Raw genomic sequence first — 13390 nt, forward strand, 5'->3', positions numbered from 1 at the left:
GCAAAAACTGCCCTGGGAAATGCACATCTGAGTGCTCTAGAATGAGCTACCTCCTCCGTCAAAACAAGTGATAGACAAGTCAGAGCTCCTAAAGTCCTCATCTGACTCAGACTGAGGCTCACAGGCAGGAGATGACAAGGCATGACAAACATGACTGCTAACACCCCCTCTCAGATCCTGGATGTGGCTGACGGCCAAGGGAGAAACGGATCCTGGGATGGCAAGAGGAATGCCAAGGTCGATAAAGTCCGTCGATGTAGACTGCTGCTGAAGGAGCTCCTCACAATCCTGGGAATCCCCCTCTAAAACACTAGGGGCCAAGGAATCCACAGCCGCATCACCGTGTTCACCCAAATCCGGAACATGTAGGGGGATGGGAAGAAACCTGTGGAATAGAAGGTGCACAAGCGAGAACGGGTGTAGCAATAGACTGCCTCAGAGGACCCTACATCAAAGAAGGGAAATGGAGCCTGTAAAGCCCGCTCTCCTGCCAACCTGTAGATAAGACAGCTCCTGTAAAAGAATCCTCAATAACAACGGCATGCTCGGTGAAGATCACTCGTGTGCCAAGCCTCGTAAGGCCATAAACTGAGAGGAGGGGAAGGCCCAAATCCGGAACATGTAGGGCCTAGGAAAAGGAGCTCGAAGGTCGGTCGGTAAACAAAGGCAATGTGCCAACACCACTAATAGGCACTGATAAAATGTCACCAACAGTGACTGAACCCTCTGATGGACGGAGATCCTGTAACAAATCACCTCTGGGAGTCATATGACTCGAAGCACCACTGTCCACTAACCAAGGCTGCGCAGAAGACACTGCAGCCACGGAAGAAGGATCCTCCTCCAAAGCATGGATATGAAGGAACACTGACTCATGGGTAACAGCTGGTGTAGAGGTAGAAGAAGGCTCCGATGTAGATCCACCCTTCGCTCCCGGACGAAGGTGAGGGTACTTCTTCCAACATTTCTCCTCTGGATGTGTCCCTTTCCCACAGTGTGGGCACTTCAGTCTCTCTGAATCTGAGTCAGAGCCTGAAGAACTGTCCTTCTTCTTAGCCTTTGACTTCTTCTTCTTCTTCTGTCCTCCCGAACCTGCAACAAAGGCTTTAGTGGAGTCGGATCCACTAGCACTGACCTCTCTGAGTTGCTCGTTATGCTCCAAGACAAGCGGGGATAGCTCCTCCCATAGAAGCTTCTCACGGGTCCTCGATGTAAGAAGGCTGGTGTAGAAGACATCAAACCGAGGCGATGGCAGCTGAGTCAAGAGAATCATAGCCATGTCTTCAGAAGATATCGTCCGACCGAGGGATGCAAGCGCATCCCTCATATCCTGTAATCTGTTGATGTGGTCCTTCATGGAAGGACTATCATCAATAGCGAGCATTCGCAACTTCTTTTCGAGAGATATCCGGTGGGCAAACGTCTTCTGTTGATAGAGAGACACGAGCTTTCTCCATACGTCTACTGCAGTCTTCAACCTGTGAACATGAACAAGGACAGAATCCTGCAAACTCAGAAAGATGAAAGATCTGGCTCTAGAATTAAGCCGATCCCATAAGGCTACACGATCCATAGATGTCCCATCTGCGGGATCCTCCTGAGGCTGGGGAATAGGAACAGAAACAAGCTCCCAAAGATCGAAGGAGTCCAAGATACACTCCACCTTGCAGGACCATAGAGAAAAGTTGGAGCCATCCAACCGGTCCTCTTTGGGCAGCTGAGGAAGTACGGGTACCTGTACAGGGGGTACCAAAGGCTGCATCTTCGGCCCACTGGAAGGGGATCGCCGAGATACATGAATAGGAGGGGGACGAGAAAGAGGAATAGACTCCGGACGACGGTCCTCGTGATAGAAATCACGCCTCCGTTCAGATGAATGTCGAGACAAAAGCTCATCATCTGAATCATCAAAACCTGTAAACTGATGATAAGACATCTTCTAAATCTGCAAAACACCAAACACCAAAGAAAACTGTGCCGATGCCGAAGAATGACCACCAGAAGGGTCACCAACCACCAGAAGAACCACCAAACTCCAGGAAATCAGGTCGCCTATCACCAGGAGGTGAAAACGCAGCTATGTAGGACACAAAATCCGGAGGGAAAGTTGCCAGTCACCAAAACGCAGCCCAGAAAAGAAGCGCCAGCTGGAGATGAGCCGCCAGGAGGGAAAACGACCACCTTGGATACAAAACGCAGCCTGTAGTGGAGTCGCCCAGCTGAAGAGAAGGCCGCCCAGCTGAAAACGCAAGTAGCAGGAGCTGGTTGATGACGTGGCAGCCTCTAGAAGGGGCTGATGCAGCAAACGCAAATGTAGAGACCACCTGGAGGGGCCGCCTGGCTGTTGGAGAGAAGAGGGGCAGCAACAGATGATAGGTGTGGTGTCTCTCCAGTCAATGAAGACCTCCGTGCTCTCAGTTTGGCGATGATACCATGTGAGAGTGCGCAACGGAAGAAGAACACGAACACGGAGGAGAGGAGAGAGAAAGCAGAGAATGAAGGAAGAAAATCTGCACTGACTGAAATGAATGCTGAATACACTGAAATGGACTGATCAGTCCCTGCACGCAGCCCGAAGCATCAGTGAGGGCACCAGATCAGGCTGATGATGACGGCAGCACCGAAGACGGAGGAAGATGACGGAGTCGGAGTGTGCACCTGCCAAAGGAGGGAAGTTGATAATACAACTGACTGCCAAGTGGGAAATGGCTATAAATAGCCAAAAAACCCACAAACTGGCCGACCTGAAATTTGAGGCCATAAATATGTCCGACCAGCATTTAATGCTGATCTGACCAGCATTTAATGCTGGTAAAAATGCCAGGAATGCTCAGAAAAATCCCGGAAAGGGTGGACAATGTCCGGCAGGTGAGGCAAGCTGATGAATGCAGAAACTGCCCCGGGAAATGCACATCTGAGTGCTCTAGAATGAGCTACCTCCTCCGTCAAAACAAGTGATAGACAAGTCAGAGCTCCTAAAGTCCTCATCTGACTCAGACTGAGGCTCACAGGCAGGAGATGACAAGGCATGACAAACATGACTGCTAACAGTATCCTCCAACTTGTTAATATGATCCTTCATGGAAGAAGAATCATCAACAATGAGCATCTGTAATTTCTTCTGGAGAGTAATCTGATGGGCAAATGTATTCTGATGATACAAAGAAGCAAGCTTTGTCCACACTTCCGCTGCTTTCCACAACCTACGCACATGCACTAGGACAGAATCCTATAAGCTCATAAAGAGGAAAGATGGGGCTCTAAAGTTGAGCCAATCCCATAAGATTGCACGATCCAACGATGGAATCCTCCACTAGATAGGGAATAGGGTGGGTAACAAACTCCCAAAGATCGAATGTATCAAGGATACACTCCGCCTTACATGACCAAAGCAAGTAGTTTGAACCATCAAGCCGATTCTCTTTGGGTAAAGAAGGGACTACTGACACCAGTATAGAGGATGCCATTGATGACATATGGAGGCCAACAGCACCAGCTTTCTATGAGACATGAAGAGAACGCAGAGTAGAGGGTTCCCGAACAAACGGGCTAAGTGACCTTTAAGCTCTGTGCTTCACAATCCGCGTGATAATCTTTGCGATAATCTCGCCACCGTTCGGAGGAGTGCAGAGAAGGTTCCTTATCTCTATCATTAAAGCTAAAAAAGTGGTTGTAAGACATCTTCAAAATCTTGCAAGACACCCACAAGAAAGTTGCGTTTTGACGGTAAAAAGCCCCGAAACAGGAGGAAATGGCTACAAGATTACAAGAAAGTCCATGTAGAGGCTTCAAGAAGAAAGCTACATTTTCAGCAAAACGCTGATATGGCAAGGCCACCTAGCAGTCTAGGGTGGTCTCCTCTGCGAGGAATCAGCTCTGTCTCTCTTAGGCAATGATACCATGTGAGAGTGCATATAACAAAAGAAGGAACACAAACACAAAGACAAAGGAACAGAGAGAGACTACAAGAAAAGATTAAAGAAATATGCACTGAACAAGGAAAGAATGCTGAATACAGAAGGACTAATCAATCCCTACACGCAGCCCATAGTATCAATGAGGGCACCAGATCACGCTAATGATGACAACACCGAAGACAGAGGAAGATAACGGAGTCGAAGCGTGCACCTACTAAGGAAGGAGGAAGATAAATGAACGATTTGCCAACCAAGTGGGGAGGCTATAAATAGCCAAATACCCCCAAATCTAGCCAACCTAAAACTTGGGGCCAAAATGTGGCCAACCTGAAATTTGGGCCAAAATGTAGACAACCAGCATTTAATGCTAGTAAAATGCTAACAAATCTTCAAAAAAAAAAAAATCCTAGAAAAGGTGGACAATGTCCGACAGGTGAGGTAGATTGACGATGGAGAAAATGCATTGAAAAGCAATAAACGAGTGCTCTAGAATGAACTACCTCCTCCATCAAAACAAGTGACAAATAGGTCAAAGCTCCTAAAGTTCTCATCTAACTAAGACTGAGACTCACAAGCAGGAGATGACAAGGCATGATAATCATGACTGCTAACAATATCCCCAGATCGACATTATCCTCTCTTGTATATCACGTTAGTCTCTCTTTGCACAATATATCACCATCACTATTTACATTTTCAGTATGTCACTTTGATATTCAATGGCAATCATCATTGTACATGGTTTTGTCACATAGGCCAACTTTGACCTTAGTAGACATTAACCTCTCTCTCTCTCTCCCAAACACTAGACTTCCCCAACCAAAAATACCTCGAGCTCTTTCTCCTGGAGCTACGCCGACATAGAGAGGTACAAAATGATATACAGACTCGATACAATCTAGATGCACTTCAAGTGCAGTGTGGAACTACTCATGGAGCGTGGTCATCTTAAGATGTCCCGTATGGGCCTGTCTAGCATAGAGAGGCTGAAGTGGTGGGGTATGGCTCCCCGATGGCGCTGTAGTATCCGTTGTATCTGTAGGTGATGTCTCCTGCGGGGGCGTGGGAATACTGGGTGGGGGGAGCAAGTTTTGCCTCTCTCTGTAGCTCTATCCAAGGTGGCTCCTCGGAGTGGGGCCACTGGTCAGTTGGTTGCAATCCTCGTTGTAGAGGGGGTGGCCGAGGGTCTGTAAAACTCTTGGAGGGTGCGTTGCTATGTGTTCCCAGTTGTTTGGTCCCGGACCCGTAGAAGGTGGTCACCTAGTTCACCATAACACTAGATAGTAGCTTTACTGGGACTTGGAAAACTTCCTAGACATTTTCTATGTAACTTTTTGGTCTCATAGGCCAACTTGGCCTTTTGTAGACGTTAATATAACTCTCTCTCTCTTTTTTTTCGTAAAAACTCTCTCTCTCTCTCTCTCTCTCTCTCTCTCTCTCTCTCTCTCTCTCTCTCTCTCTCTCTCTCTCTCTCTCTCTCTCGGAGGGGTTCCCTGACTCCTGGACAGAGCACACCATTGTACCTATCCACAAGTCAGGGGATCCTATGGATCCTAACACATATAGGACCATCATGATTGGGCCAGTTTTGTCCAAACTTTATGGCACGGTGATGGAGGAGGAGCTCAGCACGCTAGCAGAGACAGAGTGCATGCGCACACCCGGACAAGCAGGGTTCAGACGGGCATTTTCTACCATAGACCACATCTTCACTCTCCGTTGTCTGATCGACCAGACACGAGTGAAGAAACAGAGATTGTACTGTTGCTTTGTGAATTTCCGCAAAGCCTTTGACATGGTTCCGAGAGAGAGGCTTTTCAGACGCCTACTTGATCTGGGGGTGGATGATGACATGATGTGGGGTATTTATGCACTATATGAGCGGGTTACTGGCAGAGTCAGATGTCCGGGAGGTATATCAGATCCCCTTGTGAGCACCATTGGTGTGAAACAAGGATGCTCACTCTCGCCGACTCTATTTGGGCTATACATTGATGAGATAGTAGAGTTTATTCAACAGCGAGCCGGTGGAGGTATAGATCTCAGTGGAGCCACAGTTCATATCTTACTATATGCAGATGACATTGTGTTGGTCTCAGACTCAGCTCAGGGATTACAGCAGCATTTATTAGCATTGGATGATTTTTGCATACAAAGAGGCATGACAGTGAACCTTGGTAAAACCAAGGTTCTTATATTCCATACATCAGCTCAGATACGCAGACAGAGTATTTTCATGGCAGCAGGAGGGAGTATTGAGGTCACTGGATCATATGTATATTTGGGAGTCACCTTTACAGCAGCTTCAGGGACTTTCTCGATGACACAGGCAGCTCGTGACCGCCTCACTAGAGAATACTCAGCATTGGCTCTTATGGAGCGACAGTGTTATCAGGCACATTTCCAGGAGCCCCGCACCAAGGGGTGGCTCTTTGATACTCTAGTCACTCCATCACTAATGTATGGAGCAGCTATATGGGGGCCAGGCCTTGCCGATTATGTATGGACATTGATGGAGAGACCTCAAGTGATCATGATATCTAGATTGATTCGCAGCAAGGCCTCAGTCCCACATGACATTGTGCGAGCAGAGCTTGCCACACCGCCCATGCTAGTCGAGGCATTATTTCAGACAGTCTGCTTCCTACACAGATTTCAGGATATGGACAGAGATCGCATTGCATATAGAGCATATATGGCATCTCAGGAGATGGCTCGAGCAGGGGATACCACATCATGGTATGCACAGACTAGAGCTTGGTTTGACAGACATGGGCTGGACATTGATAGACTCCCACCTCTTCTATATGATACTCAGGCTCCCACTTACACCCTCTCTCTCTCTGAGAGGAACAGAGTCATCAGACAGGAGATATGGCATATTTATATACAGAGGACATGGGTCAGCCCTGCACAGCCACTGCCATCGAAGATGGCACATTATTATACACAGTTCTTGAGCATATTAGAGCATGGATTCATAGAGATTCCGAGATATATGCAGATCTATATGCCACATCGATTGAGAGTTCTTATTGGACAGCTCAGGGTATCATCACATCAGCTTATGATTGAGAGTGGCAGAGCCAGTGGCATCCCACGGGAGGAGAGGATATGCCCCCTTTGCAGATCAGAGGTGGAGAGTGAGGAGCATTTTGTTCTCAGATGCCCGGCATACTCAGAGTTGAGATCTAGATACACATTGAGCAGCTCACTTCAGGGATGTATGACTGATATGGATCAGAGATCATTTGGCCGTTTTCTGGGAGAGGCATGGCACATCAGAGAGCAGAGCACACAGCGGGTCCCAGTCAGAGAGGGGCCCACCCAGACGACTATTACACAGTTCTTTCAGACAAACAGAGTGAGAGCTACTATACCAGCCTCCAGCCAGACCTCCGGGCTCACACTACAACAGGCTGAGGACCAGCGTACCCGACGCCGCACGAGGATCCGGGGGTTTCGAACCCCACAGCCACACCGACAGGAGATCCGGAGGATTCTTGATCTACATCGACAGCAGACTGAGATCCGACGACACTCGACACATTAGATCTCAGATCTCCAGTTTGCTCTTTCTCCACCGCCGATGTACCACATCCTGCATCCAGGAGGGATCACCTGCTATTAGCGACTTCGACGACTGCTACTACATCCCAGGATAGTATATCTCCCTGCCTCTGTTACATATACACATCGCACCACTTTATCACAGCCGACAGTTGTTCCCCTATCACAGCCGACATTTGTTCCCCTTTTGTAGCCATTATCTGGAGTACCAGAGCTACATACGCACATACACATATACGACACTTATCACACTCACAGCACCGTATTTTTAGTTTCCAGTTCTTAGCTTTTCATTCAGCACTTTTATTTTGGATAGCTGGACCTCATCAGTTGTATCACAGTTTATCTCATAGACCAGTTTTGGTCTTTAGAAGACGTTAATATAACTTTCTTTCTTTATTTCTTTCTCTCTCTCTCTCTCTCTCTCTCTCTCTCTCTCTCTCTCTCTCTCTCTCTCACATGCAGTGACAAAACATGAAAACTAACAATATCTTTCTCGTCCACATACAAGAGATATCTTTGGTATTATAATCACCTTCAATGCTTCAAAATGATCAGAATGCACAATTTCTGAGGAAGATGTTGTACTGCCATTGAAACCTTCATGTGTTTGCTGCCCTGATATATTCAGCCTCCACATACTTTGTTTGCCTTTTGATTGCCAAAGCCAATCACAATATTGGTCAAAGTGTGTAATAGACTCAAAAACAACAAATTGCTCTCCATGCTCTTCAACCAGCTGCACAATTGGGAAAAGCTTTTAAAAACCATCATTGCCCACAAAATAGACACAGACTGTCCTTGGTAACATGGTCACCTTGAAAAGCTTGGAGTGGTCAATATTCGCACCTTCAGAAAATGTGCTACTGTCTCTTATGGGGCCCTGAGACTTTGGAGCAATCACCTTCACAGGTTTTGGAATGAACGGTGTGCAAGCTTTGGGCTGAAAATCAGGTGTGCTGCTTCCTTTTACTGGGCCCTCAGAGCTTTCTAAATATCCTTGAACATATTTTTCTGCTTCAGCACGTGTTGGAAAAGACTTGAACTTATTGCCAGGAAAGCCAGTAACCTGCAGGAGTTCGAAGACTTGAATCAAGCAAGCAAGGATTTCAGAAATCACCATACATGATTCATGGCAGTAATTTAGTCGTGTCAAGTGTGATGCCTGGAAACTGAGTTATTAACAAAGTGGCAACCAAAATGGCCAATGAACAAGCTCAACAAGTAATTTGCCTGGACATATATACTGAACACGAAGCAAGAAATCTAAGACAGTAGCTGTAAGGAACTCTCTTGTCGAAGGCACATAGACAAAGTTTCACAAACATAAGTATACTGCCAATCAATGACCTTTGAACCTCAGTTAAGACATTGGTCCCAGATCTACCACTGCTACATCATTCCCTCCTTTGTAAGAGACTGTGCCCACTGCCCCATGCTTTGCTACAGGACTCCTCCTCCTTGAGCTAAGCATAGCCAACCATCAACCTGCCCATTACCCACTTCAAATTCCAAAGAATAAGATTCTGAAGTGGTTTTAGACCACTTCCCACCTCTTTCCATCCCAAAGAAGAAGATTCTGAAGTGGTGTGAGACTACTTTGAGTGATTCAGGATTATGCAGTTTCCCTCATCATTAGAGGAACCCAAAGATCTCAAAGGGCTACTGCTTGCAACCATCAGGCATCATATTTATTAGCACTTCATGCATTTACCATTTTTAGTGTTCCATCTCCACTTTAGGAGGTTTACTGTTTATCTACGCCTAAGTGGAGACAAGTTTATCTATGCCTAAGCGCAGACAAGCTATGGAGAGAGTTTTTAATAAGAAATGCATTTTCACTAACACACGCAATGCTCCATTTGTGCCTGAGTGTAGACACCCTTGAGCAGAACCAGTATAAACATTTGCAGCCAGCACTAGGACAACCAAACTTCAACTGTGAGTATGTGACTTTCCACTAGAATGTGTAACGATGAGAAGTCAACAATGGAGACCCAAATCACCAATAAGCATACATAATACCATCTTCGACTGCTGAGGAAGGCTATGCTCTTTGATTCCATCTAGCCGGTGGATCTGAACTCTGTATTCTAGTGAGTGCTCGGAAATGCAACTATGGGGCCCCAGATTACCATCAAACATGTACAATACCATTTCTGACTGCTGAGGAAAGCTATACTTTTAGATTCTATCGAGCCAGTGGATTTGATCTCTGCATTCAAGTGAATGCTGGAATTGAATGTGCCAACAGTTGAGGACATCGTGAGATTCATTCGAGTTAAACCATTCCACTGAAGGCTCATGGTTCTTGATCGAAGCTATGATCAGGGACTACTTTCGCATGAGCTATGCATTCGCAACTCACTGAACAGAACGCAAGTGATTGGAGGTGTCATAAAAGGATGCTTCAGGTGTGATCAACCGAGTGGAAACAATGAGCAAACTCTGCATGGCATCTTAACAGACTGTAGTCGTTGCTTGATCATCGAACATGGCCCCGGAGGACAGAAGAACATTTGCCACCAGAGCCCGGATGGATATTTCACTGTTCTGGAAACTAACAGTGCCAAACGGGACGCACAAAAGGGACACATGATCACCTGTTTGCTGCATTCGTCCCAGTTGTCGTAGACTCCCGGTTTGTGACCAACTGTTACCCCATAGTAAGTCGGCCCCTTCCTCTTCGGCATCATGCACACCGCCAGAGGGACACAGACAAACAGACAGACCTCTTACGTCAAGTCTCTAGCCCAAGACTGCTGACGTCAACATAAAAGGGCATTAAATTTCAAGGTTGTTGTGGCTGTTTTTGGCTATTTTGCATCTCAAAGTAAGTTTATAAATCTTTTGTGGGGCTTAATGTCTTTTTATAAAATATTGTTTGTTATTTTTTTTTAATAACGCTCTGCGCTAGGACTTGTGTGCAAGTGTAGGTCATTAGGACGCCTATAAAGTAATGGTGTTAAATCCTCTCTCTCTCTCTCTCTCTCTCTCTCTCTCTCTAGCCCAAGGGAAATCAACTAACGGGAAAGTGCACAGGAGAAGAGCACTTGAACGAAAGCATCTAGCCTTTATTCTCTCTAACAAGGCATTATGGCTTGATGTGGCCTAAATAGTGCATTCAAGTGCGAAGGCTACAACACCTGGTAATGATTGCATGCAAGCCTCTCTAAGCAAGAGGCAAAGGATGGGGTATATGCATGTCAAGCCATCTATAGAAGGCAGGGATTACAAGCAAGCTCTCCAATGTAATGAAGTTGACATGGCGGAGATGGATCTAGCTCGATGCAGCGATAAAGAGAAACACAATGTTGCTTGCAAGGCTAAAGCCTTAGAAGGAGCAAGGGTCCATAAGGCAATGGCTTCCCTTGCGATTGATCACGTGCATAGAGGTATGCATCACTTATGGTCACTAGAGTTTACTTCTACTTTCTAGATCATTCTCCTATGGAAGACGACTTCAACAAGTGGTTCGACCTCATCTATTAGGGCAAGGCAACCCTACTACTATATCGTTTCATTGGCAGAGGATTCTTTATGGTGATCCTTGGATCCAAAGCCGAGACGGATTGGGTTCTCACTTTGGTACTTTGGTAGTTGGTTTTAGAGGCAATCTCGTATACACCTTGCCGTAGTCATCATCTTTCCTTGTGGATGGTATCACATCCACCATAGCCTCTTTGTTTGGAACAAACAAGGCAAAGAAACAGACTGCAAATAAAGCCTTAGACTAGGTCATGTATGCATGGTTTATTAAAACCAAGGTTGGTGATTACCATTGTCCCTTTCCACCTTTTTCCACCTACTAATACCACCTACTACTGTAAGCCTATAAAAGGCACTCATCCCCACACTCATTCTATCAATCATTATCATTCAATTGTACTTGCATTATGCTTGGATAATATTAGTTGTTCTTATTTGTCAATGTTTCTGCCTCATTATGATTATCTATTTGCTCATCAGTGATCCTCCATAGCATGTATTCTCAATATTTTAATATGGTATTAGAGCGGGTTTCAAGTTAGTAAGTTATTTGACCACTGACTGAGTCATTCCAATTTGAATTTTTGGCTCCCTCCACTTTCCCATGAATCTCTCACCTACCTCCATAGCTACCCACCTTCAGTGGAGGACCTAAATCTCTCTTCCCGTGCCATTTCAGCGCTCCAACATTGCACCTGTAACAGCTCGCAGGTCAGTTTGCGCCATCTGTGATTCGTACCATCGATTCTGCCTACATGCGCGATGATGCCACCCACTACCATATGCCAATTGAAGCTACACAACCAAGCTAGCTCCAGCTCAGAGGGTTTGTAAAATGGTTATGTCTACGTGCTGCAATAAGGAAAAAACCAATCACCTGTCAAAACCCTAAAGAGGGCAGGCATAGCTATCAAGCTTCAAGCTTATTTTTGATAGACTTTTTTAAGTTTAAAATGCGGACTTGCCTAATGTTTCCACCATAATCTCCTATACTCCTCATGTAACCTCTGCACACTACAGCCTCTACACACTTAGTGAGGCCTTGTAACAGCCTCTAGCTTTGTATGGTTGGTTTTTTTCCATGTCTGCACTTAACATGGTTCTACTCACAACAGCCTCTATATACTCAGTGTCTTTTCTGATTGTGATTTAGAACAGGTGTTGAGAAATGTGCAATCACATCCACCATAGCCTCTTTGTTTGGAACAAACAAGGAAAAGAAACAGACTGCAAATAAAGCCTTAGACTAGGTCATGTATGCATGGTTTATTAAAACCATGGTTGGTGATTACCATAGTCCCTTTCCACCTTTTTCCACCTACCAATACCACCTACTGTAAGCCTATAAAAGGCACTCATCCCCACACTCATTCTATCAGTCATTATCATTCAGTTGTACTTGCATTATGCTTGGATAATATTAGTTGTTCTTCTTTGTCAATGCTTCTGCCTCATTATGATTGTTTATTTGCTCATCAGTGATCCTCCATAGCATGCATTCTCAATATTTTAATAGTCTTGGCACATGAATGTCCAATGATTGAACATATTAATCTCCCACCATGGCTAGTCGATGAAGTGGTGGCCATTGCTTCATCCCTGGGCAAAGTTGTATACGTGCAAGCACCTGGAAAACAACATGGATGAGCTGAGCCTATATCTTATGGGATAGACAAAACGAACCACCTAAATTTCTCCAACAATAGGAGCAGTTGCCACTCTGACTACTCCCTCTAGAGAGGATAGCATGGCAACTGAAAAGGAATAATTGGTTTGTGGAAATCAGGAGGGCGTGGAGGTGCACAAGGGGAATACTACTCAACATGAACAGAATAGACCAAACAAGAAAGAGACCACATGGTCTTCAATGCCGCAGCCTTAATAGAAAATATTATAGACAAAGAAGGATTCACTCTCCCCCCTTGGCAAGCAATCCAAAAAATAAAACCACAATCCTAGGGCACTAGATGGAAAGGGTAAGGCTAAGAAGAGTGGCAAAAACCCTTTGCTCATGAAGCAGGCAAGGAATCCCTTGGTGGACCAGCCCTAATACACAATCATGAATTATTGGTTAAGCTACCCCAAATGTGAGGAGAGATCTATCCTCTCCCTCAAAATAAAGTTCTATTCATGGAATTATGTGGCTTCTTGGGTGTGAGGAAGCAAGTAATATATGGCCTTGCCAAAAGGTGCAACCCACAGATCATTGCCCTCCAAGAAGTTAAGCTGGATGAAGACACATACAATGTGCTCTTTGTTTGCGAATGGTTTTACTACATTTTTTGTTGCTAAGACTAGAGGGAGAGGAGGCACTATGCTGCTTGTGGGAACTCATGCTCGACCACCAAGACCCACAGACCGCTTATTGTTCCAAACATTTTCAAGCCAAGTGCAATGGCTACCTCTCACGTAGC

The 13390-nt window shown here is 45.6% G+C and overlaps 1 protein-coding gene across 8 annotated transcripts in view; it reads right to left on the reverse strand.

Annotated features, from left to right (window-relative positions):
- Positions 1–10255, reverse strand: part of LOC148033193 (uncharacterized) — a 102949-nt gene extending 92694 nt beyond the window's left edge. For 2 of the 8 annotated variants that reach the window (XR_015691269.1, XM_087681061.1), the window contains exons 1-3: positions 9513–10034; positions 8305–8556; positions 8023–8226 (exon numbers count right to left, since the gene is read on the reverse strand). Coding sequence is in view for 4 of the 8 variants with exons in the window: in XM_087681061.1 (XP_087537187.1) it covers positions 8023–8226; positions 8305–8556; positions 9513–9644 (588 nt within the window). In the remaining 4 variants the exon portion in view is untranslated. Of the gene's footprint in view, positions 1–8022; positions 8227–8304; positions 8557–9512; positions 10041–10090 lie in introns of those variants that run through there. The other 6 variants (XR_015691270.1, XR_015691272.1, XR_015691271.1 and 3 more) reach the window with 5 other exon arrangements.
- Positions 10256–13390: the final 3135 nt, after the last annotated feature.

This window comes from Lygodium microphyllum, chromosome 7 (assembly GCF_053477565.2).
Source record: "Lygodium microphyllum isolate KBCC chromosome 7, Lygodium_microphyllum_v1.1.10, whole genome shotgun sequence".
NCBI classification, from domain to species: domain Eukaryota; kingdom Viridiplantae; phylum Streptophyta; class Polypodiopsida; order Schizaeales; family Lygodiaceae; genus Lygodium; species Lygodium microphyllum.